Here is a 25243-nt window from a genome sequence, read left to right as displayed (position 1 = left end):
ATGGATGGATGGATGGATGGATGGATGGATGGATGGATGGATGGATGGATGGATGGATGAATGAATGAATGAATGAATGAATGAATGAATGAATGAATGAATGAATGAATACAGAAAAATTTACCTGGTGGCCAATATTCCAATAATGAACCTCTCTGAATCTTGCTGGGCTGGTTATAGGATCACAGATTTAGAGCTGGAAGCAAATTTTAAATCTAAATCATGAGCCATCTGGTATGTCCCTCCACTCATTTTATATTTGGAACAACTGAAGACCAGAGAGCTTAAATGACCAAGGTCATATAGGTATTACGTGGCAGAAATAGGGTTCTGAGAACAGAATTTTGCAATCTGATAAGAATTATAGCTTGTGCCCGGCTACTATACTCTCCTAAGACCCAGGTTCAACTCTATGCCAAAATGTAACACCAAAATAGGATTCTGATCCAAACCTCTGTTTCATCACTGCTATGGCCTTTTGGCAAGAGATAAAATAGGGGTGTCAGTGAGGGAATAGTGGAAATTGTATTGGAAGACAAAAGGCATTTTAATTTCAATTTTTCCATTAACTGACTTTGATGCTTTGGACAAGTGAATTATCTTCTCTGCTTCCTCACCTACAAAATATGGGAGGTGGAGTAGAGAAGCTGTAATGTTCCTTCCCATTTTACAATCACAAACCTAGATCTTGAAGGGACCACTGGTGTTATCTACTACAACTCATTCATTTTTACCATCGAGGATATTAAGACCCAGTGAGGTTATTCGATTTACTGAGGTAACATCAATGATAAGCGTGGAAGGTGAAATTTGAACCTAGGTCTTTTGACTCTTTTGACTCAATAGCCAGTGTTCCTTATATTATCACCCTTTGAAAAGCCTGTGTTGTTGAAAAACAAAACAAACAAACGTATGCTTGCTTTGCTGAGTTTGCTATCTCTGCCTCCTTGAAATTACCTTTGTGCCCTTTAAAACTTTTACATATACTCAGCCTACTTGAAAACAAAACAGAACACACTTGCCCTTTTCTCCTTCTGCCTCTCTGAAAATCATAGGTGGGAGATGACAGGTAAGTTGTTTTGTTTTTTTTTTTGGGGGGGGGGTGGGTAGCAGGGAGTTCCATGGCTGTTGAGTCTTAGGCAGCTAAAAGGCATTTTTCTGTAGGTGTTACATAGAGGGCACCTTCTTTAGATACAAACCCACTAAACGAAATCATGGGATGGATAGTAGGACCTGAGTAGCAGATGAGGAAATGGCAGGGGCACTTTAAGAGATGATGAGAAGACGGGTTTTATCATCAAAAAAAAAATGAGGAGAGTGCTTTTTTGTGAAAAAATTCTTCACCTTCCAAAAGGATTCACAGTCAAATTCTTTTAGTAAGCCCTGCTTCCCTCCAGTGCATTTAAGATGATTTGATTTCCCCCAATTCGATTTCTTTACAATATGGACCACAAACAAATCCTTATTACCTAAAATGAGGTACATCTGCACCAGTATCTCACTTTCATAGCTGGTCCATTGACAGTTGACAGCTGTTAATCAGGCCTGACTTGTTCAGTCACTCCCTAATCCCAAAGCATACACAAAAGTTGGGATAAGAGCCCAGGCTGACAGACCATTTTCGCTTTCGACATCAGGCACAGAGCAGAAACTGTCCCTGGCTACAGCATAAGATGCTTGTTGAAATTTTTCTTTTTTCAGGTGAATCCAAAAACCCTTCCCATTGGGGCACTGCTGCTTAGACTAGGTTGGTCTGTCCATGTCTCTTTTTGGGTACCATGGAGACATAATTATAAGGAATAGTGATGATCTTGAGGAGTATTATGTATAACTTCCTCAAATAATCAGGATAATTAAGACTGTTTAGAAAATTTCTTTTTCTCTATGTTCTTTTGAAGTTTATATCTTAGAAAAAGAGCAAACTAACATCTTTTGTTGGCGTGGCTAGATGGTGAAGTGAATAGAGTACCAGCCCTGGAGTCAGGAGAACCTGACTTCAAATCCAGCCTCAGACACTTAACACAAGAATTAGCTGTGTGACGTTGGGCAAGTCAGCAAGTCACTTAACCCCAATTGCCCTTCAAAAAGCAAAAAATAACAAACAAAAAATCCTAACATCTTTTACGTTTTCAGTAAAGCAAGTGCTTTAGGACTCAAGTGATAACCAAAGTTAGTGAGGTCTCATTCTGACTTCTTCTAGAGAAGTCTATCCCACTTTCTCCATTCTAAAGTAGCTCCCATCACCTGGCCATGTAACCTTGAGCAAATACTTAACCCCAATTGCTTAGGGGCAGCCAGGTGGCTCAGTAAGTAAGAGCACCGGACCCAGAGTCAGGATGACCTGGGATCAAATCCGGGCTCTGATACTTAGTACCACACCCAGAAACAACTGGCTGTATAACTTTGAACAAGTTACTTAACTCCGATTGCTTTAAAAAAATAAAGTAGCTCCCATCTCTTTAGAAACTAGTATCACCAAGCTTCCTTCTGTTCTCCCTACCTAGGAAGATACTCTTACTACTGCCTTTCCGCTGACATCATGTTAATTCTTTCTCCTTGTGTAATAAGAGCTTTTGGTGGATTGACATTGAAACCAAGCAGCAGCAGAAGCCAACTGTGTGCTTGGACTCCCTTTGTAACCACAGATATTTGGGAATACAATTGTGGAGAAACAATTAGCTCAAAAACCCTTTTCAAGTAGGATTTGACCCGTGTTCTCTTTTCCCCTTTGCTATTCGACCTCTTTATTATTAACTTAAGATTGGTAAACTGCTTACTTCTGGGGGGAAAATAAAACTTTGATGTAACTCCCAGAGTAAAATATTGTGTGAGGTAAGACATTTAAGGATAAAACAAAATAAAAGCCTCCTTCAGAAGTGGAGGGGGATAAATGATTTCAAATATCTGTACTGAACATTCTACTACCAGGAGTGGGGACTTGAGGTGTAGACCTGCTTTTAGCTGCATGACCTTGAGAAAATCATTTGTTCTCTCTGGGTCCCAATTTGCTCAATTGTAGAGATGTTAAAATAGATGATCTTTAAGGTCCTTTCCAGTTCAAACATTCTATCATTCTGCTTGTAAAGCCATAGGTGTTCTGAGATCCTTGTTTGAGAGAAATAAAATATAATTTATTTTAAATTGTCTTAGCAAAAAAAAATATATATAACATTAGACCCACTTTAAGGTTTGCAAATCACTTTAAGTATGTTATCTCATTTGGTCCTCAAAACAACCTTCTGACAGAGAGACATAGAGAGAGAGAGAGAGACAGAGACAGAGACAGAGACAGAGAGACAGAGATAGAGAGAGACAGAGAGAAAGAGAAAGCCAGAGATAGAGAGACAGAGACAGAGAGAAAGAGAGACAGAGAGACAGAGAGAGAGAGAGAGAGAGAGACAGAGAGAGAGAGAGAGAGACTATTATTATCCCCATTTTATAGATGAGGAAATTGAGGCTAGGAAATGTAAATGACTTGCCTAGGGTCATATAGCTGTAAGTATCTGGGGCTGGGTTTGAATTCTGGCCTTCTTGAATCCAAGCCCAGCATTCTAATGTTTAACTCTTATCCATCAGAAAACAAAACAAACAGAAAGCTCTAATGATCCTTTTTTTTGCTTTAGTAGTATATAATGATAATTGAAATTCATAATGGTGACTCTGAGATCCTACAAAAGCTTCTGAATTACCCATTTAATTGTTATGGGTAGCCTGGTTTTTAGAGAAGCAGTCCTCAGTGGTGGGAAGTACACCAGAATTGTGGTCATTAATAGTTAGGATTGAAATCCTCCCTTTCCCAGTCCCAGATATTAACTAGCTCTGAGATGATGGGCAAGTGACTTAGGCTTTCTGAATCTCTCTATTTGTTTGGCTATTGTATAAAATAGGGCAGCTGTGAGGATCAATTAAGATAACTTATGCAAGAAACTTTAAGTCTTAAAGTGCTATGTAAATGGGAGCTCTTACAGAGTTTCAGTTTGTATTGTTCTGTTCTTTAAAATTTGGTAATCTATGTATGCCACTTATGGAAATTTCCAAGAAATCTGAATCATCAATTAATGACAACACTTTTCCCAACCATTATGAACCAGTAAGAGTTAATTATATATGACTTTTAAAAATGAATCCCAAATAGACAAATATTATGGTGTTTTGTCATTTTAAATTTCAGTGTGACATTAGATTTGTGCAAAGAATACATCTAGAACCACAGAATTTTAGAGCAAGAAACTTCTTTTTAGAGATCATCTAGTCTAATTTCCTTATTTCACACATAAGGAGAGTGGCAAAAATGGAATTAAATGCCTAGATCTCTTGACTTCCAGACCATCTTTTCTACTTCTTCATGCCATTCATAAAACTTACATGAGATATTACTGTACTTTAAAAATGCTGATAGTGACTATGTTGGACATGATGGAGAAATAAGCTCATTGGTAATATGCCATTGACATTCTTGTCTATACTAAGAAAGTGAAGGAAGGATATGACCAATTAACAGATTGATTCTATAAGTCAAGATTATCATTATGGTGATAAACCACATGGATATTAGACCACATTATTAGACCATATTAGCAAGATTTGTTTGCCTTAAGTTATTGGGATGATGATTTCAAATATCCTTTCCATTTGGTCTGTGTAGACATAGGCCATGAATTAGCATTTCCCTTTGCTCCTGAACCAATTTAGAGCACAACTGGCAGGTTTTGATTAAGAATGTTGGCCTCCATCCCCAAGTGGTAATTTTCTTTGTAGTTGAGAGATTGTCCTTCATTCCGTGTGTACGAAAGTCAGAGAAATCTCTATGGTAATGCCTTTTTCCTGCTAGAACAATTGAAAATAAATTATATTTGATTTACCTTCTGACAGACATCATGGAATACCTGTGGTTTTGCAAGTAGATGCATATAATTGTACAACTGGAAGTGACTTCTCACTGGCCTAGGGTCTTAAAGCTATGAAGCTGTAAGCATAGAATAATAATACAACCTATGAATGGTGTGTTTCTTCCTTCCACTGATGGTTACTCTCCTCCTACTCACTTCTTAATGACAGCAGTCAGTAAGGAAAGAATTGATGAGTGTCAGTGCTGGATTAGTGGTCAGTGCATTAGCCCAAGTGTTGGGAAACCTCATGATAGCTACATGACCTTGGGGAAATTATTTACTCTCCTTGGGTCTCAGTTTCCTCATCCATAAAATGAAGAACTTCAGTCGATCTAAATGTTTTAAAAGACCAGTTGATATAAATGCTTTCTATGTCTAAACTTCCATGATTCTCTGTTGAAACCTGCTTTTAAAAAAATACTTGCTAATATACTTATGACCTAAGAAAAAGGTTATATGCTGATACTCCTATCACTCTTTAATGACACACTCTTTAATGAGAGAGTATGATATAGTGGATTCAGAAACAAGACTTGGAGGGAAGAGTTTGAATCCCAACTTTGACACTTAAACTATAGTGAAGCAAGAAATGAGTTTTTTTAAACCTCTATGAATTTTAGTTTCTTCATTTGTAAAATAGGAATGACAGTAATAATAATAATATGTGTACTACCTACTTTGTAGGTTGGTTGTATTTAGTAAAGTGCTGTATAATTTTGAGATACAAATAATAAGATCAAGCAAAATCAGTATGTTAGTTATATCTGGAAATGTATGCCTCATTTGTATCTAAGTTACTATCTTTCTGCCAAGAGATGAGAGACATACTTCCCTAATCATCTTCTAAAGTCTCTAAGGCTATTTTTCATCTGCTGTGTACTTATCTTGTATGCTCAGATTTATATGTGCTTTCTCCTTCATTAGAATGTAAGCTCCCAGAGGGAAGAGACTGCTTCTGCCTTTTCTTTCTATTCCTAGTGCTTAACACAGTGCCTGGCATTTGCTAAATTGATTGGCAGATTGAGTTGTATACAATCTTTTTAAAGATCGTATGATATATGTATGGATTCAAGTCTTGGTTCTACTGCTTTCTGTGTTACTTTGTTGTAATGCCATACACAAGCAGCTTTCCAGAAGAATGCTACTGTGAACAGCTTTTAAGGTTCTGATTACACAGTAGAGTGATCACTCTATTTATTCCATAACAAATCAAAGCAAAACTTTCACAGAAAAGACACTTCAGATATACTAATGCTCTATCAGTAGAACATTGACTTGGTACAACAATTCAGGAAAACAATTTGGAACAATTCTAGAAATGTCACTAAACTGAATATGCCCTTAGGCCTAGTGATGTCACCACAACTGGGCATGCATCCCTAAGGAATTCAAGGCACAGGAAAAGGTCCCATATATAAATACACATATAAATTATTGCAGCTCCATTTTCAGTGGCAAAAAATTGAAAATCAAGTGGTCACCTATCTCTTGGGAATGACTAAAGAAATTGTGAAATATGGATATAATTGATATGATGAATATAATAAATGATGTAATTGATATAATTGAATACAATAAGACACGATTATGAAGAATTCAGAGAAACTTGGGAAGACTTTTGTGAACGAATGAAGAATCAAGAAAATAATTTAATGTTTAACATGCTTGTACATGTATAACCTATATCAATTGCTTGCCACCTTGGGGAAGGGGGAAAGGAGGGAGGGAGGGAAAAAATTTGGAATTCAAAACCTTATAAAAATGAATGGAAAACTATCTTTACATGTGATTGGGAAGAAAACACTATTTACAATTTTTTAAATGGGAATATAAAAAAGACAATAATTTACACAATAACCACAAGGAAAACAACGTAATATTCATGAGAAAGTCTGACCAATGCAGTGACCAATCTTGACTTCAGAAACCTAATATTGAAATATTCTTTTTTCCTGCCACCAGAGAAGTGGTAGACTACAGGAACAGAATGAGGCATAAGTGATCATACATGACCAGTGGGTTGGTCTGTTTTGCTTAACTACACTCCTTTGTTACAAAGGAATAGGGGTGGGGGGGTGGCAGTAAGGGAGTCACTGGGAAATGACATCATCAATAAACCATTTCTTTATTAAAATAAATACTCTAGCATTACAAGGATCAAAAGAAGAAATATATATATATATGTATATATATAAAGTATCTTGTAATGATAAAGTACCTTATAAGTGTAAATAGTTTTTCTACAAGATAACCTAGCAGGTTAAAAATAATTCAGTCAGGAATAGTGTTGTTTTATGGTTGCAAATTTAGACCCCACTTCCATTTGTAAAACATGGAAATATTCAAATGAAAAGGAAAAATAATGGAAAATCCATATGGGAATATAGAAAGGAATATTCTGGTCTCAGTTGGGAAGATTGAGTCCCTCTGACACAGGTTAGCTGAGAGACCCCGGGCATGTCACAACCTCCTAGTGTTCTTAACAAGTAAAAAGTCATACAGAAAGTTCTGATATATGATCGTAGAAGTTCTTTTATAGTTACATTCACAGATGATATTATAGGTCCAGTTTATTTTTTTTAGATTAGTAAAAAAATTACTTTTTTTCTAACAAAGTATCCCTAGAGAGTGCAAAAAGAAGGATAATCATAAAAACGAATTTTCCTTGTCAGTGGCTTTTCAATTTGTCACTTCCCAATTAACTATAACTTGGGTGGTACCCCAAGTAGGCACTGCTGAAGCAAACTTTCCCTCATTTTGTGGCCAGAGAATCACCAGAAGTTATTCAATATTGTCAGTCTATAAACAGCATGTGAGGCTAGACATATAAAATGTAAGGGAATTATTAATTTAGAGCAGGAAAAGATGTAAAGTCCACCCCCCTCATTTTATAAATGAAAAAGGGGGGTTGGCGGTGGTTCAGAGCAGAGAGTTACTTGCCCAAGATTATCTAGAGAGTAAATGAAGGAGGTTGGATTTGATCCCAGGCCTTTTGACTCCAAATTCAACAATCCATTGTACCATGTAACTCTGGGATAAAAACTCATGAAAAGCTGAATGTGGACCCAGCATGAGTATATGGACTTTGGAGAATATAAATTCAGAGCCTTGTCCTCTGGGCTTATCTACACCTTTACTTGAGCAAATCAGTAACTCTCCAACAGGAGAAAGTCCCTCTGTACTTTTACCTGTGGCAGTGGGAGAGAACCAAACTCAAAGAATGGGTATGAAACATTTTTGAAGACACAGCATAAATACTAAGTAGAAGCTTCTAAATTCTTAATTTTTAACAATATAACCCCTTTATGGTTTGCATTATCCCTAAGTCTCACAGTATTACTGGAAGGTGGGATTTTCCATTTTATGAATCAGAAAACAGAGACTTTCAGAGTAATGATTTGCCCACTGCTGAGAAGGAACACTTCAATTAGGTTGGGATTGAACTTGTCTTTTCTCCAAGTGTAGTCAGTCAAAAGGCATTTGTTAAATAGGCTTTCCATTACACCTCACTTCTACAAGTGTTTTATTTACGTATACATTTCCCTTAGCATCTTCGAGGGTCTATAGAGGAACTCTAAATTTCTTTACTTAATGCTCATCTAATGGATTGTGAAGTCACCGTAGCCTTCAGTGTATGACAACCATCTCTGTCTGTTTACATGAGTTTGACTATCAGGTTATAAGTTTAAAATAAAGTTTCAGGAACTGGCTAACGTGGTCAGAGGAATTAATTAATTACCTAATGACCAATTTACTCTCAGATAACGTAACTGTCACAGGGACTATTGGCAAGAAGAATATATCTGTGTGATCCCATAAAGCACTAAAACATTAGCAAGAATGGTAAGAAAAATTAGGGAAAAATGTGTTATGGGAGATAGGGTGATATGGAAGTTCAGTATTCAATTTTATTTGGTGTCAAATTCCTTCTTTTTTTTTTGCCTTTTGGAGGGCAATTGGGGTTAAGTGACTTGCCCAAAGTCACACGTCTAGTAAGTGTGTTAAGTGTCTGAGGCCACTTTTGAATTCAGGTCCTTCTGACTCCAGGGCCGGTGCTGTATTCACTGTGCCACCTAGCCGCCCCTGTCAAATTCCTTCTGATGAAAGGTTGTTTCTTTCCCCCCTAGTCTCATGAGATTCATCCTTTATTAAAAAGAACTTACCAAAATACTTACTTAATTTACTATATTCATTAAATTCACACTATAACTTATTAGACAAATAAAATACATTGAAGAAAATTTCTAAATATGGTAAGAAGCCTTAATAGCTTCCAAGGACCTATTGATATATGTTCTAATATGTATGTTTAAAATGGCTGAAACATGATTTACATGATATACAATGAGAGGAAGAGGTATGACATCTTTAAATAAATGGTGAGCACATACTACAATTTAGTATCTTATTTTATCAGAGTCCATTAGAGCCCATTAGAGTCCACTTCCATGCAAATTTTTTGGAAATTCTTTTGGTTACGGTATTTTTGTGTTAAATAATTAAGATGCAAGAAAATCAAGGTGAAAAATATGTCGAGGACATTTATATTTTAATTTCTAAGATTAAAATTCAGGGGCTCTATGTTTACTTTCTAGCTGAGAAATGTAAAGTGTGAACAAGATCTGTTGTTCTTGCTACTTGGAATGTTGGGTTTACACTTTTCATTGACACAGAAGGGATTTTCACATTAACTTCAATTTGCACAGACCCCTCCACATGTTCCCTTATGTGAACACGCCATGGAGACCTTTGAATGCTATAAAGCTACGTCATCAGCCTCCATTTCTGAATTACTTAGCTTTAGTAGGTATAGAAGAAGTAAGCAACATTGTTCAGATCTGAAAGTTTGTTCTGTTGAGATTTTGCACACGGATGATGCTATTTAGGACAAGGACAGGCCAAAGATTTTCATAAGTGACTGTGCATACTTAATTCAGGAAGTATTTGGAAAACAAAATATATTTAAACAATTCAATGAAAAATTTAGACTACTTTCAATTAGATATATATGACTGATCTTTACTCCATTTTTTAATTAAGGAAATGTACTAGGTTCTTCTTTGCAAAGCTTTCCATCAGCACCTTTTCCATATTGATTGCTGTAAGAATAAGGTATAGTCATCACTCAAATTAACATCCAAATACTGCTTATACCGTGATTCTTTTGAGCAGCATTAAGATTTTCATAAAATACCTTAAGTTTTAATAGCTAGGTGGTGAGAGGAATAATTTTTTATGCATGGGTTGAGACTTAAACTGTTTGTAAATGAGGGAAGATTTATATTCAACATTTATACAGTAGTGAAAGAATTCATATCCCCTTGTGGAGGAGGGTAAACAGAAGGGCTTTCTCCCAGAGGTTGCTCTGGAGGGCATACTGCTGGGTCCAGTAGAACCAAGAGTGCAGAATTAGACTAGTTAGCCTAATCAAAGTATGGAAGACAGCATTATAAAGGTATTTGTATCTGTATATTAGAAATGTTTCTTTTGGTGTATTTTGCTCTCTAAGCCTTACAGAGCTACTGAAATTATAGCTTTTATGGTTACTGTTATTTATTTGTATTTTTATAGCCAAGTTTCCTATCCATCACATTCCAGAGCTTTTACTTGAGGGACCATGACCCACTAAGCAGATCAGAAAGGGAAAACATCTAGATTTTCAACCAGGATTTTCTCTGGTTTTCAGTTCCTTGAGAGCAGGGGACCATGTCTTGATAACATATGAATCATCCATTCACAGTAACTAACATGGCATCTTGCACATAGTAGGCACTCAGCAAAGTGTTGAATTAAATTTGAGTAACATTTTATAAAATAGAGCTACATTTTCCCTCACATAATAGAAGACATTGTAATTAACTTAGGTAATCAAATTAACTCCTCGATAATGAAAAACCAAGTAACAGTATAAGTCAAATAAAAACAAACAAACAAAATAATGTCTATCCAGGGACAATTTGTGGTTATAGAAGGCACCTGAACCTTGAGATTTTGAAAAACAAAATTATGAAAAAAAGATTTAGCAATTCAGTTAAAGCTTGACAGTTGAAGCCAAACTTACAAAAGTCCTAAGTATTTATGCTTTCTAAAAGGAAAAAGCAGATTTTTCACTTTTAAACATCAGAGATGTTTGAAATGTCAGGATTTTATAACAACCCTAGAAATAGCACCCACTGTGTGAGATACATTTTTTTCCCTTTTGATGTGATAAATGCCTCTTTCTTTTTTATGTCTAATGTGTGCCAAGAACCCAAATTGAAATAGAAAAATTCTGGCCAAATATCCAGATAGTATCTAGATATTAAACCAATTTTTCTGGATATTTGCAAGTAGCTAGATAACTGATTTGAATTTTTCTTTTTCACCTAAACATTTAGTAGCAGGAGCAGTTTGTATTTAGTATTTAGAATGAAATAAAAAATAATAAATTCTGTATCTAGTTTGCAGAAGGAAATAATGGAATTCAAATATATTTTTTCTTTCTAAACAGAGATTGCCCAATTTGAAAAGAGGATGGCTACCCATCTCCTATTGCTTAGTAGAGAAGGTGTGGAGAAGTCAAGTCTTGAACGGAATAAAGACTATGAAACAGTTCCCTTTTCCTTAAAACTTTTTTTTCCTTTCCAGGTAAACAGGTATAAGAGAAATGTAGCATCAATAGACAAAATTCAGAAAACATTGCTTTTTAAAAAAAATTTATAATTTACCAGGGTAACTTATGTGTGTCAATTGGCTTAGTTAGGTAAGATTCAGCAGACAGGCATGACAAATTTCCAAATAAAATAAAATACTGGCTGGGTATCAAATGTTTACTTCCCACCAAAATTAAATTGGAATAAAAAAGGGGAAAATTCCCCTTCTTTTTAAATAACAAAGAAAATAGTCAACAACATTCTTTAGTTTCAGAATTTCAGAAGAATGTTTTAGTATTATCCTCGAAACATTTAGATGAGTATTGAAATAAAAATGAATTTCATTTCAACAAATCCGTATTTGACTTGACTAGAATCAACATCAAATATATTAAATTCTATAAATATCAAATACCAGTAGAGTGTCATTGCAGTAAGGGGTAAAATTGATGGAGAAGATATAAAGAGCTCAAATAAATAGAAAGGATTTGGACTTGCTTGAGTATAATGGACCTTACTGTGTTTTTATTTAGAAAGTGTTCAATTTTTTTTATTCGATGTATTTCCACTTCAACTCACAACTAGGGACCGTGATAATTCATTTTCTCACAAATATTTGGCTTCAACCTAATAAAAAGTTCCTTGGGTCTATAATACTTTTATCATCTGAAACAAATCCTCTCACTTTTTTTTCATCAAACAGAACCATGTTACACTGAGTTGTCCAGCTATTTACAAAGCACCCAATTAAATCCTACTTAATTCACTCATACTCTGAAAATTCCATCTAAGTTGTGTGCAGGCTACTGATTGCAGAAGATAACTAACACTCACATAACCTTGATAGTAATATCTAGTCTGGAAAAATTTACTACCCCAAAGGAAAAAAATAGAAATTAAAAATAGACCTTTCAAATAAATGTGAAGGATTGAAGAAATAAGGCCAAAGAATCACAGTACAAGACAGGTAAAACTACTTTAATGTTCACATGTAAAAGTTACACATCACAAGAGACTTAACAGTTTCTTAACTGTAACTAACAGCTGTAGTGAAAATCATTTTATATAAAAAATAATCTAGATGCGGCCATCAGATTTTTATTTTTTTTGGTCTACTTAACGTTTGAAGATTGACTTACAACATACCCCTGCTTGAAGGATTTGCCATTATGCTGTTTTCCCCAGTCACCTATCATTATTCTTTGGAGAAAGGAAACAGTAACTATTTATTAGTAGGAGTTTGTCCTTTGGTTGCAAGCAGAGAACATTTTTTTGTTTCTATAATTTATTATTCTATACAGACATGTAAGTTTGTGATTATTAAGCTTTAGTGTAAAATGGAGTAATGAAGTTTGGTGAGTAAATTTCTTTTCATTTTGATGCAACAACAGATTTCTTACACTCTTAAAGATCCAAGCATTTACCCACCCAATATGCATAAGTCTTTTAGAATCCACTTTTTGCACCTTTAAAAGAAAAAACAAACAAAAGTCCGCATATTTCTTCTAAATGCTCTTCTTATATAATACACTAAAAAGCCCTGGATCTCAAGTGACAGTGTATTTTCAGAATGTATGGTACAAATACAAGGTTTTCCATCTACATTAAAGAAAACACATTTTGTATGGACTCAAAACAAGTTTATTTGTGATTAAACATCTCATGCAGTCATGCAGGACCACTAGCTATAACTGTAACTTCCGAGTCTAAGACATTGGGCAAAACAAAAACAAATTAAAAGCCAAACCAAACAAAAAAGACATTCCAGATATTTTCATATTGTCAGTTCTGTAACTGAGCTGAAAAATAATTTTCCAAAAGAAACAGTCCCACAGATTAAGAAAACACACACTTATAATATTTACAAAAAATATTTAATTAAAAATATTTTATAATTACAGTAGTCTATTAAAGCATATACTTTTCTCACACTTATAGAACATCTCTATATATACAGTATGAAATGTCACTCAGTTATCTATACAATATGTAACATTCTCACAGGGAGAAGAAAGTTCCCTGGCCCCAATATAATCATCTATTTTAAACAATAGATGTCAAAAATATCTACAATGCTCTGGTAGATTAGTAAAGCTTCAAAAAAAAATTCAGCTCCTTGGTCACAAAGTATACTGCTAAAGTTTGATTTACTCTTGGTCTTCTATTCATCAGTCCAGTCACACTTTCTGCTTAAAAGTTGAACCCCACCTCCAAAAGACACAGAAATGTACAATTCACAGCTGCTATAAATGAAGAGACAAAACAGATATCATGTTTAAATGCTCATGAACGTGCAAAAAAGGGTGAAAGTTTTTTTTTTCCTTGGAATGACCATGAAAAGGATTCTAGGGTTTGCTGATTTTTTTCCTTTCCTCCGATGGCTGATTTTTTTTTTCCTTTTTCCCCCTCCCTCTCTAATTTGTCTCTCTCTGTGCTCCTTTGGCTCTGCCTCCTGCACACCTGTGGAAGAGGAATGAATAGAGGGGGTGTGTGAACCATTCTGCTCCAGACTAACTGGCGCCACCAACAAAACACAAGACATGCTTGATCAACAACCCAAAACAAACCAGGTCAAACAACAACCACAGCTCCCAGGCTAGGCCAAACAGAGGAATACACAGCTGCAAGCCCCTGCTAGAAGCTTTGTAGAGGGGGAAATCTTCCCTGGAGCCCCTTTCCCAATAACCCATTTCCTTCTTCTACCATCCAAGTATTTGGTAAAAGGAAAAGGAACCGGAACAGTGTTAGTGCCTCGTTAAAAAAAAAATCGAGAAACCTGCCTGACAGATAGGCAGAGAGACGCTCCAGAAAGATGTAGAGCTGCTGATCTCGCCTCCATTTAAAGTGAGCCCTAAGTTACCGAAGGAAGGCAAGAACAGACTTAACTTGTTAACTAGGTTGGAGGGAGGGGTGTAGGGGAATTTTGTCACAGAGAGCTTGCTCTGGTGAAATGTTCTGTGGACCCGAGGGGGGGAAAGAGGGTGGGAAAGGAAAAGCTGGTTGGTTTATTGGGCACCTGAAGAAGAAAGGCAAATGACCACTCACCTTAAGAGTGCAGTTCAGCGGCACAAAATACTGTCCCCTTGTTTGTTAACAGCACCAGCCTGAAACAGTAACAAAAATGTAAGAGGGGAAAAAAGTTATCAGGAGCGAATAATGAACCTATTCATAACACTAGGTTTTGTTCTGCAGCTACAGTATTCGCGCAGACACACACACACACACACACACACACACACACACACTAAGAGGGACAGCACAGTGCTCAGACAAGCACGTCCAGGCGAGATTAAACAAGACACATCATGCAAATAGGCTGGACTGGACATACGACAGCCCCGTCCGGCCGCCTCTCTCCCTTCTATCCATACGCCAGGGATGGCGGTTACGGACCGAGAATGAATGGGTGGGCAGCATCGGGGGAACCCGGTTCCCCCATTACAAGAGAGGAGTGAAGAAACTGTCACTCTCTCCTGGACACAGTCCAGCAACCCATCCCACTCCACCCCGGATTGCCAATGAGAGGACAAAAAACAAACAAAAAACCCTCTGGCCCTGGCCCCTAGGCTTCAGATTCGCCGACTGGTCCTCATCTTCCCTTAACAGCAATCGTCCTTTCCACCCAGCGAGTACTGCCTGGGGTGGATCCCACAGGAGGAGACTCGCAGTAGCCTAGCCATACGCCCCGGCCCGCCCGCGCGCAACAAGCCCTGGAGAGCTCGCTATACCCTTGTTCCCAGGAGCCTGAGTCTCCCCCACCGCAGCGCACGTCCCTCTCCAGCTCTCGGGCGCCGTGCGCCCCGCGCTGCCCGCCCGCCAGCTCGCTCCAGCGCACATTGCACCCCCCGGCCCTACCTCGCCCGCGGCAGGAGCGGCGCCCTCTTACCGGGTCGGTGTTGAGGGCAGTGAGCGGGGTCCGGGGGGGTCCGGCGGGACAGCTCCCGGAGGAGGGGTGATGCAGCGGCGGCGGCGGCGGTGGCTGCTGCCTCAGCAGAGCCGGGTGCGTCTCCAGCGCCAGCTGCAGGTCCAGGATGTAGTCGATAACGTGCTGCAGGATCTCCACTTTGCTGACTTTCTTGTTGGGCGGGATGGTGGGCACCAGTTTCTTGAGGCGGCTGTAACAGTCATTCATATCGCACTGCAGGCACAGGGACGGCTCCTCCACCGCCGCCTCGGCCGCCTTGCAACGCGCCGCGGCCGCCGCAGCCACGGCCGCCGCTGAGCCTCCCAGGCTGTGGCTGTGCTCCGCCAGGCAGCGCAGCGCCAGCTCCCCGCCGCAGCCCGACGGCGCCTTCCGGCCCGAGGGGCGGACGGGACTCACGGCTTTCATGGTGCGCGCCCTTCTGAGAGCGGATTCTGGCCTCGGCCACGAAGAGGAGACCCGGGAGGGCAAAGGAGAGGGCAAGAAGAACACCCCCCACCCAGCCGCCGCCACCCCCAGCCTGCGCTCGCTCCCTGTCCCTATCTTTCGCTTCCCTCAATCCAGGCTTAAGATACAGGAGGATCGCTCCTAGTCCTTTGGCAACACAATTGACAGCGAAAGCCGCCTGTCCCTGGAAGCGAGGTTCGGGGTTGGCGAGGGAATTTCTGTTCAGTGGAGCACCACTGGACCGTGCGAATAAAAATAAATAAAAAAGATAGAAAGAAGCTAACACATGCACGAAAAAGCTCCCAACCCACCCCCGGTCGTTATTCCCTCCCTTCTGAGCTCAGACTAAAAGCCCCCGCCGCCGCCGCTGCTGCTGCAGCTGTCTCCTCTCCGCCTTCTCTGAGCTCTCCCTCGATCGCGCTCTCACTCCCTCTCCCTGAAACACTCTTAACTCCCTCTTTACTGAACACACTCTCGCCTCCACTATGCTCTCTCCTCAGCCCGCAGCGTAGCTTTATTTATAGAGAATGAAGGCCAGGGGGCGGGGCTCGCGCGCCGGCCCAGAGAGAGGAGCGCGAGCCAAAGAAGGGGGCGCGAGGGGAGGGAGGGAGTGGAAAGGGTTGTTGGGGTTTAGGGTGGTGTTGGTGGGGAGGGTGGGGGGGAAAGGCAGTGAAGGGAATGGGCGGGAGGTCCACGGCCACCAACCAATCAGGCAGACGGTGCCACCTCAGGGAATGACGATTGGGCCAATGGGAAGGATGCTCCATTCCGTCAACGCTGTGGGTCTGGGCTCAAAGAACGAGAGAAGGTGGGCAAGGCTGGTGCGTGCCCAAGGGAGGGGAGAGAGAGAAAGAGGGAGAGAAAAAGAGGAAGAGAAAGAAAGGGAGAGAGAGAGAGACAGAGAGAGAGAGAGACAGACAGACAGACAGAAGTTCCTAGGAAGAACTGAGGGAATGTGTGGCTGATATACACTCTGTGCCCGTGCACTGCATCGGAGGAGCTGAGTCCTCGTATCCAGTCATCCCCATCACTAGCCTCATGTTAGCTTAATATAATTAAAAAGTGGGGAGAAAACCAGCGCTGAGACCCTCCACCGCTGATCCATTCAGTCCCTGCCGCTTTGACTTGAGCACCTTAAGAAAGACAGATCGTGTTTTCTTTGGCGCAGCACATTTATGTATTGTGCTCTTTCGTTCTTTCATTATCTGGAGCAAAGCCTTTTTACAAGTCCAGAAATATTAGATTGAAGTGTCTAGCCTTTCCATAATTAAAAAAAATTATAATCATAAATGAATGCTGCCTACAGGTTCCGGGAAAGAAGACTTTACAAATAACAAAAATCTTACTCTGGGTTCTGGGGAATTTTTTTGCTCCTGTCCAAAATGAACACAAAAGTGGGCTCAAGAAAAACAATTGTTTTGAGCATTAAATTAGAGCACGTAACTATTTAAAATTCATGGAGATGGAGTATTTAAAATTCCACCATGACATATAATATTAATCCATTTTATGTAAAATTCATATCTGTAAGTTAATTTAGCCCATTAACGCACCACTTCACGTATTAGTCAATGTACCATGTTTTAAATATGACGCTGAAAATGTCCAATTCCTGTTCTTTGCAACAGCACATTAAAATTAACACTTACAATCCCGAGTCTTGCTTGTTTCCTTACTCTGGCTAAAACAGAATTGCAGCCTGTTAATTCATGGAGTTTTTGTGTTACGTTTCTAAAGACTAGGCTTTCTGCAAGGATTGGAAGCCTCATGGGTTAACTGAACTTTTGGTGCATCCCTTTTTACCTTCGAAGCCCTCCCCCAACAAAATAAAGCTTTTCATAGAGGCAAAGGGAATAAAGACTCAATGTCCTTGGGGAAATGTATCATAGGATCACAGATTTAGAGACAGAAGAGCTCTTAGGGGTCAAACACCTTGACCCTGCTAGCCCTTTTCCTCACTCCACTCTAAGTAGGCAGAGTACCTAGCTAAATGAAACTCTTAAGGGCACCACATTCATTTGCCTAAGAATTCAAATCATGTAGATTGATTCTTCCTTCACATTAGTATTAGAGAAACACATGTAGTTCTCTACCCCTTACTACTTTTCTGCCCACCAAATGGGAAAAAACTTTCCAGGGCAGGAAACCAGGTCCTTGACTACAAGCAGGTATTTTCAATACCTTGCCCACTTGTGGATAATATGACTAGTGAACTACCATTTCCCTAGAGAACACTCCTTACTCCTGATGAAATGAAGAGAAACTATTTAGATGCTGCTTTCACTGATAGGCAGAGGATGTATTCCTCTATCCTCCTCAAAGCTAAAGATTTGCAGTGCATTTACAATTACATATTTACAATATGTAATATCTGAGTGAAATAAAGACTGGTTTTTACTTATATACACATATATAACTCTAGACCTAGTGTGGCGACTCACCATGCAGCTGCAAACTTTTATTTTTTAGAAGAAAATAGACAAAATTATTTTTATGCCTGATGCTTTATATATGTGCAATGTAGACATATGCGTTTATGTATATGTCCATGTCCAGATGTGTCAAAATGCACATATATGGAAATTTGTGTTCTACATATCTCTGTAAACAACAGACACCCACAACCACACAGATTACCTTAACTTTAGTTAGAAAATTGCAGGAAAAACTCGGTATAGGTTGTTATCTTGGAGCTAAATCACTGGAATTCAAATATCATTGCTCCTAGTTTTGCCTTTATTATTAACTTTGACCCGTTGTTTATCTATGGTTATTTTCTTTGATAAATCTTAGAAGTATTTTACAAAATTTTCTTGAAATTAATTGCTTAATTTGAGAAATCTGTTGTGTTAATTTCCAGATAAATATTCTTTTAAAATAGATTATAATATCTATAATGTAGAAGCTTTTGCAAAATCTACAACTTCAAACTGTTCCTCAACCTTATTGAATGAATAAATCAAGAAATATTTATTAACCTCTTAAAACGTCTGCAGCACTCTGCTAATCTCTTCATATATAAATAAAAAAGTAGAGATGTCCCTGCTTTTTTTTAATTGAGTCAAATTTTAAATTTGTAACACACACAAATAGATACATATATTAAATTTCGTTAAATTCTAGAAAATCACAGAAGAGAATGTGGCAAGAGTGGACTTTAAAAGTTAAAAAAAAACATTTTTTAAGAATACTATGTGCCAGTCACAATGTGCTTTATAACCATTATTTCATTTGATTTTCATAACAACTCTGAGAGGAAGGGACTATTATTAACCCCATTTTACAGATGAAGTAACTGATGAAGTTAAAGGTTAAATAACTTGCCAAGGGTCACACAGCTAGGAAGTCTCTAAGGCTGGATTCGAATTTGTCTCTCTGACCCCAGGCTGGGTTCTCTCTCCATGGTGCCACCTAGCTGCCTCTTTGACAATGTTAGGTGGGCATTAATGATTATGGTGCTGTTACAAGCTCAAGAATATCATGGCACCTTTCTGTAAACCTCCATCTCATCCTTGTGAGGTAGGTAGAAGTAGGTATTATGGTTCTGATTTTAGGGTCTGAAGAAAGAAATAAAAATGAGTTATGATTATTCTAGAAGAGTCCAAATCCATTTCCTCCTTAGGCTCACCAGTGAACTCAGTGGACATTCAGACTGAAACATTTGCTGAAGAATTACTTGGTTGGAGTGAGAGTTAAGGGGCCATTCAGATTCATAGAGGTCAATCTCTTTTATTAAAGTTTTATATGACAGCAAACCACTAAGTACTATTGGCAGTGAAGGCTAAAAATCTAGCATCTCCACAATACTTCCTTTTATATATAATTGTCTATTCCTTCCTATAATGCAATAGATTCTGTATGAATGAATTCATGGATAGGTTTGATAGACTACAAAAAATGACCTAGATGGAAACCCAGGATGAAATATTTTCAGGAGAATTACTGCCTGGCCCACTGAAGTAAATGTATCCATATCTCCTCCAGACAAAGATGTCTGTGGAGACTCACTCTGGAGGCATTCTAGATGCTAATCAGACCATTGCAGAATTGAAACACCCAGTCTATTAAGATTCACAATTACCCTGTGTTTACATGAAGCAAGTGTATCCAAGCATATTGCTGTTCAGCCCAATGCTTTTTTTTTTGTCCCCCATATCACTTTTCTACATGGTCTGCAACGAAATAGAGGGTGGGCTCAAATGCAGAGTCAGAGATGGTACTACATTCACTCTCCCTATTAAGTAAAGTGAATATAGGAGTCACTTTCCCTTTCAGGCTTCCAGGTAACCATTTTGCATGATGCTGCAGTGATGTATGCAATGGTCCCCTTGCTCCAAGGGAGCTAACTAGGTACTAGGGAGTTTCAAACAGAGTAGTTTCTCAGGTACTGAACTGCTGGCACATGCGTTTGTCCTATGTTCTGCATGACATTTAAATCTCTTTGTAACCTCTCTCCTGCTTTTTCAGTCTCCATATACCTTATTTCCTGACAGATATTTTTTAATGTAGGGACACTGGCCTCCCAGCTGTTCCTCGAACAAGATAATCCATTTCTTGACTCCAGTCATTCTACTTGGCTGTATCCCATGCCTGGAATGCTCTCTCTCCTCTGCTCCAATTACTGACCTCCCTTGCTTCCTTTAAGTCCTGACTAAAATGCCACCTTCTTTAGGAAGCTTTCCCCACCCCTCTTAATTCCAGTGCCTTCCCTCTGTTAACTATTTCCTATTTACCTTGTTATATATTTGTTTGCATGGTGCCTCCCCCATTAGACTGTAAGCTCTTTGAGGGCAGGGACTATCATTTGCATCTCTGTGCCTAGCACATAGTAAGTGATTAAAAAATATTGATTGATTGGTTGAAGTACTTGATATCAACCCCAGAAATATTGTTGATAAGCTTTTAGATTTGCTCTGAGTTTTGAAAGGTACCCTGAGAAAGGAATGTTGCATGTTGGAAAAAATCTGCATAATGGTGTGGGCTTCAAAAACTCATGATCAGAAATATTTTACAAGTTCATCCCTTTGAATGAGAAATCAACAAACCTCTAAAAATCCTACACTTTGAGAGAGTTCTTAAAACAAGAAGGGGGAAGTAAAAAATGAAGGAAGTAGATGTACCTCACTTTAACCTCCTGGGAAGCTGAAATTATTCTTGAGAGAGCCGGCATGCTGCGGGGAGAGAACTCTGGATGCTGAGTCCATAGAGACCTAAATAACCCCTCTGGTGGAGGCAGGTCATGTACTCTTGGCAAAGAGTCAATTATTTAACCTCTCTGAGCCTTGTTCCCTCATAAGTAAAATGTAGCCAATCAAGCCAGCCTCACACTTTGCAAACATTAAAGCCCTATATAAATGCCCTCCAAACTCCTTAAAACCACTTGGACTTTGGTCCTCTTCATATTGTGCCTTTTATTATCCTCCATATCACTTGTCTATATGGTCTTCATGTCCCAAACACAAAAGAGGAGTGGGGCAGGAGAGCAAAGGTTTGTAATCTGACCATTATCTTCACATATTTAAAGGCTTATCAAACAAAAGAATGCCGAAATTTGTTGTGATTGGCCTCGGAAGGTAGAAGTGGGACCAGTGTGTAGCTATCACTCCACATAAGGAAAAACAAAACAAAACAAAAAACAACCAACTTTATAAAAGTTAGAGCTATTCAAAAATGAAATGGGCTGCATAGGAAGTGGATGAATTTCCATTATTAGAAGCGGAAGCCTTCAAGTGGAAACTGGATAATACATGTTAGTGATAAAAAGTGTCAAAGATGATGTGAATTTTAAGATCCTATGTTTCTAAGAATGAATTTTAAGTAAGTGTTTAATAAGTACTTCTTAGGTGACTCATATATGACTTTTTAAAGTTGGATTACTTATTGGTCAGGCATCATAGTTCTGACTGGACAACAGGGAAATACACACAAACCTAAAGGTGAGATCCATCCTAAATATTTTGTTTGTCTTGATTTTCATTAGTGAGCTCTATCATAACAAAAAAGTTCCTTTTAAAAAGTCCTACTCTTATGTCTCATAATGGTTTGGAAGTGACTGTTGGTTCCTGAAGTCTATACCAGAAAAAGAAGAGTAGGATTTATGGTAAAATATAAGATTCACACTAGAATTGAAAGCATGGATGGATTGCAAACTACACTGACGGAGGAGGGAATACACACTTTGATGAGATCACTGACCCACTGAAATTCTGAACTATCATAAGGAAGCTTCTCCTTGTCCTGGTTATGTAATCAACAAGATTCTTTGCAGAAATGTCTGATTGGGGTGTCCCATTGTTCTGTTAAGAAATGCAACCAAACCCAAATTAACCGTTCTATTCTATTCCTCCCTGGAATAGAATTCTTGTCCTTGTGTGGAGAGTTGGCTAAAGAGTACATTAGGAAAGAACCCTGAAAAGGAAACATTATGTAGCTAGGCTTATATAGGGAAAAATTTCTTACAGAAAATGGTGTCAAGACAGTGATGTAATCTATGCATTTTCCTGCTTTCTGAAGTTTGTTCTAATAGCCTGCAACTATAAACTACATGTTAATACCTGCAGATCTTTAATGCATACTGAGTGTGTGGTCATTACCTCAAAGTTCACTTCATACTTATTTAAAAGGAACAGAAAAAATAACACAAGTGAACAGGAACTATTTTTCTTTGCCTTTTTCCTCTGCTGTAAAATGAAGGATGAAAGTGGACTCTCTGACCTCTATATTCCCTTTCCATTCTAATTCTGATTACTATACGATTCCTAATGATTCTGTGAATTTTATAATCCCTGAATAAAGAGTTATGTATCTGTGTTCCTGTGGCTGCTACTACCTTCCCCTCTAAAGCTACTTTTGATCTACTGTGTATATATCTTGTATATACTAATATTGCCTCTCCCAGTAGCATAAAAGTTCCTTGAAATCAGAGACTATTTTTTATTTTTCTATGTATACCCAATGGCTGGCAGACAGTAAACACTGGATAAATATTTGCTGGTACATTGATTGAGGATAGGAAGTGATGGCTGCAATGGTAATGAAAAGTTAAATCATGTGATCTCTCATTCATTTTTCAAACTTAATATTTTCTTGGAAATAGCATCAAATGTCAATGGAAATAATAAGATGTGCTTAGTAACAATTTACATATATTTCAATTAGTTAATTTAATTGCATAAAATAATACCTTTTCACTCCCTTCTATGCCTCCCCCAAATTCCTTTTTTCCATTCATTCTCATTCATTTTCCTTCATGATTATGATTCATTTGATTGTAAACTCCTTGAGAGCAGGCTGTCTTTTACTTCTTTCTGTATCTGTGCTTAACACAGTGTTTGGCATATAGTAGATGCTTAATAAATGTTTATTAATTGATTATGACTAGCATGTACTCCTTTCTTTCAGTTCTGATTTTCTACTTTGTATTACTTCATACATATCTTTCATTATTCATAATATTAAATTATTACTAATATTCTTCCACCAAATCAAAGGTATGGGTGTGGCATCAAAGTGGGGTGAGAATGTCTGAAGGGCCACAGTTGTGAAAGTGCATCCCCACTGAACAGACTTTTTATCTAGTCTTAGATTCACCATTGATGCTACCTGCTCTGATTATAGCATGCAAGGATGAAATGCTGGGTCCTTCTGCAAGAAGGAATTACTCTTCTTGATGTGGCATGGTGATGGCGGGCAGCTAGGCTGAGACATTTCTCCAGTCACTCTATATTCCCCAAACAATCAGTTGCCTGTCCACATCTAGCACTTTGGCACTAATAGAGTCCCACATCTGACTTTGTAAGTGTAGCAAGCAGTGTAGGTCATGGTGGCTCACTAGGTACCAAGATGATAGAATATTTCCTTTTTCCCAGGTTTGTTATTCCTGGTGTTGGATTAGATATTGATGAGATTTCTTCCATATAAGGAACTCTTATGATTCTATGACAAAATAAGATTCTTTGTCTACATTCTACTCATTTTAAACTGGTTTTCTAGAGATAATTCTCCCCTTGCTTTTTTATATGAATAACAGGAATCTCAGTGGATAGAAGAAGTTATCCCAAGCCTCTGAGTGGGTAATAGACATTTCCTACAATATTATCCTCTTTGCTGTTTATTATTTTTGTTGGAGATGGGGTTGTTGCTTCAGTTCCAAGGAGATACAAGAGTAAAATTCTGCCACATGCTCAGAGAAACAACAAGTTTCCTGGAATGAGTTTAGTTTTGAGTATTTCTTTATTTTGACTAGGTAAATTAACTTGTTTTTTCTTTCTCTTTAATGTCTCGTGATTCCTCATCCTGCTGTGGTAGTGAGACCAGATTTTCAAAGGTTCTGCCAGCAGAGGTTCAATTCTTGCAGATCTTACAAGTTGGAAAGATTATGATTGTGCACCAAAGAACAATTTGCATGTCTGTCATTAAAGCTTGGAGAGGTTTATTATCAGGTTGTCTACAGAGTAATTCATTTTTCCGCCATACTAGAAGGATTGTGCTCTGTATTAGTAGGTAGAATATCCATACTGGTGACATCATGAATACCTGAAATGTGGAAATAGATTGAATGTTAATATTTCTGTTGGGAATACCAGCATCTTTCTAATTATCTAGGTTGACAATATCAGTCACCCTTTACTCTTCTCTCTTTTTCATCCCTAATATCCAACCACATCCCAAGTTTTATTGATTCTACCTCCATGACATGTCTTAATACATTTCATTTTCTCTGCTCACAGGGACTCTATTTTACTTCAGGCCCTAATCCTGTATTGGTCTTCCTGTCTTCTGGTCTCTCCCATCTCTATATCATTCTTTTCACAACTGCCAAATCAATGTTAGGATAGAAATATAATTATGTTACTCCCTTATTTTAAAATATTCAATAACTCTCTGCTGCCTATAGGATAAAATACAAACTCTTCACATTGGCTTTTAATGCTCTCCATGGTCAGGCCTCAATTACTTTCTCAAATTTATTTCATACAACTTCTTTTTACACACTCTTAAGTTCCAACCAAACTAGATTATTATTGTTTCTCAGACTTTGCATTCTATTCTCTAACTTAGGGCCCTTGCATTAGCATGAATGTCCTGTCTATAATGCAGTTACTCTTTAATTTTACTTTTGAGAATAATTTTCTTCCTTCAAGGATCAGCTATAATGTCATACTCTCACCTGTGGCTCCAAGAAGCTATAGCATGTGCAGCAGCCACACTCCAGTAAACCATCTCAGCAGATGGGCTAAACCAGGTTGAAGGTAACTAGTAGGCCTTAAACCTGTTGGTGAATTAGGGGGGGAAAGAGAGAGAGACGGAGAGAGAGAGAGAGAGAGAGAGAGAGAGAGAGAGAGAGAGAGAGA

At 38.3% G+C, this 25243-nt stretch overlaps 1 protein-coding gene across 1 annotated transcript; it reads right to left on the bottom strand.

Annotated features, from left to right (window-relative positions):
• Positions 1-12474: 12474 nt before the first annotated feature.
• On the bottom strand, positions 12475-16383 carry ID4 (inhibitor of DNA binding 4). Its single transcript, XM_069092487.1, has 3 exons — positions 15408-16383; positions 14567-14625; positions 12475-13981 (listed from the first exon to the last, which is right to left on the bottom strand). The coding sequence occupies exons 1-2, from the start codon at positions 15849-15851 to the stop codon at positions 14581-14583; spliced, it is 489 nt and encodes a 162-aa protein (XP_068948588.1). The 5' UTR covers positions 15852-16383; the 3' UTR covers positions 12475-13981; positions 14567-14580.
• Positions 16384-25243: the final 8860 nt, after the last annotated feature.

Source organism: Petaurus breviceps, unplaced genomic scaffold (genome assembly GCF_028583685.1).
Source record: "Petaurus breviceps papuanus isolate PSGF00001 unplaced genomic scaffold, PetGlider_PUasm1.0 190, whole genome shotgun sequence".
Classification (NCBI taxonomy): domain Eukaryota; kingdom Metazoa; phylum Chordata; class Mammalia; order Diprotodontia; family Petauridae; genus Petaurus; species Petaurus breviceps.
The sequence above is the reverse complement of the archived record's forward strand: the minus strand, read 5'-3'. Positions and strand labels throughout refer to the sequence as shown.

Excerpts from the sequence above, each read along its gene's own strand:
- ID4 (XM_069092487.1), bottom strand. The coding sequence starts at position 15,851 with ATGAAAGCCGTGAGTCCCGTCCGCCCCTCGGGCCGGAAGGCGCCGTCG. Across the intron at positions 14,626-15,407 it reads CTGCCCTCAACACCGACCCG|GCTGGTGCTGTTAACAAACA; the intron begins GTAAGAGGGCGC and ends TTACTGTTTCAG.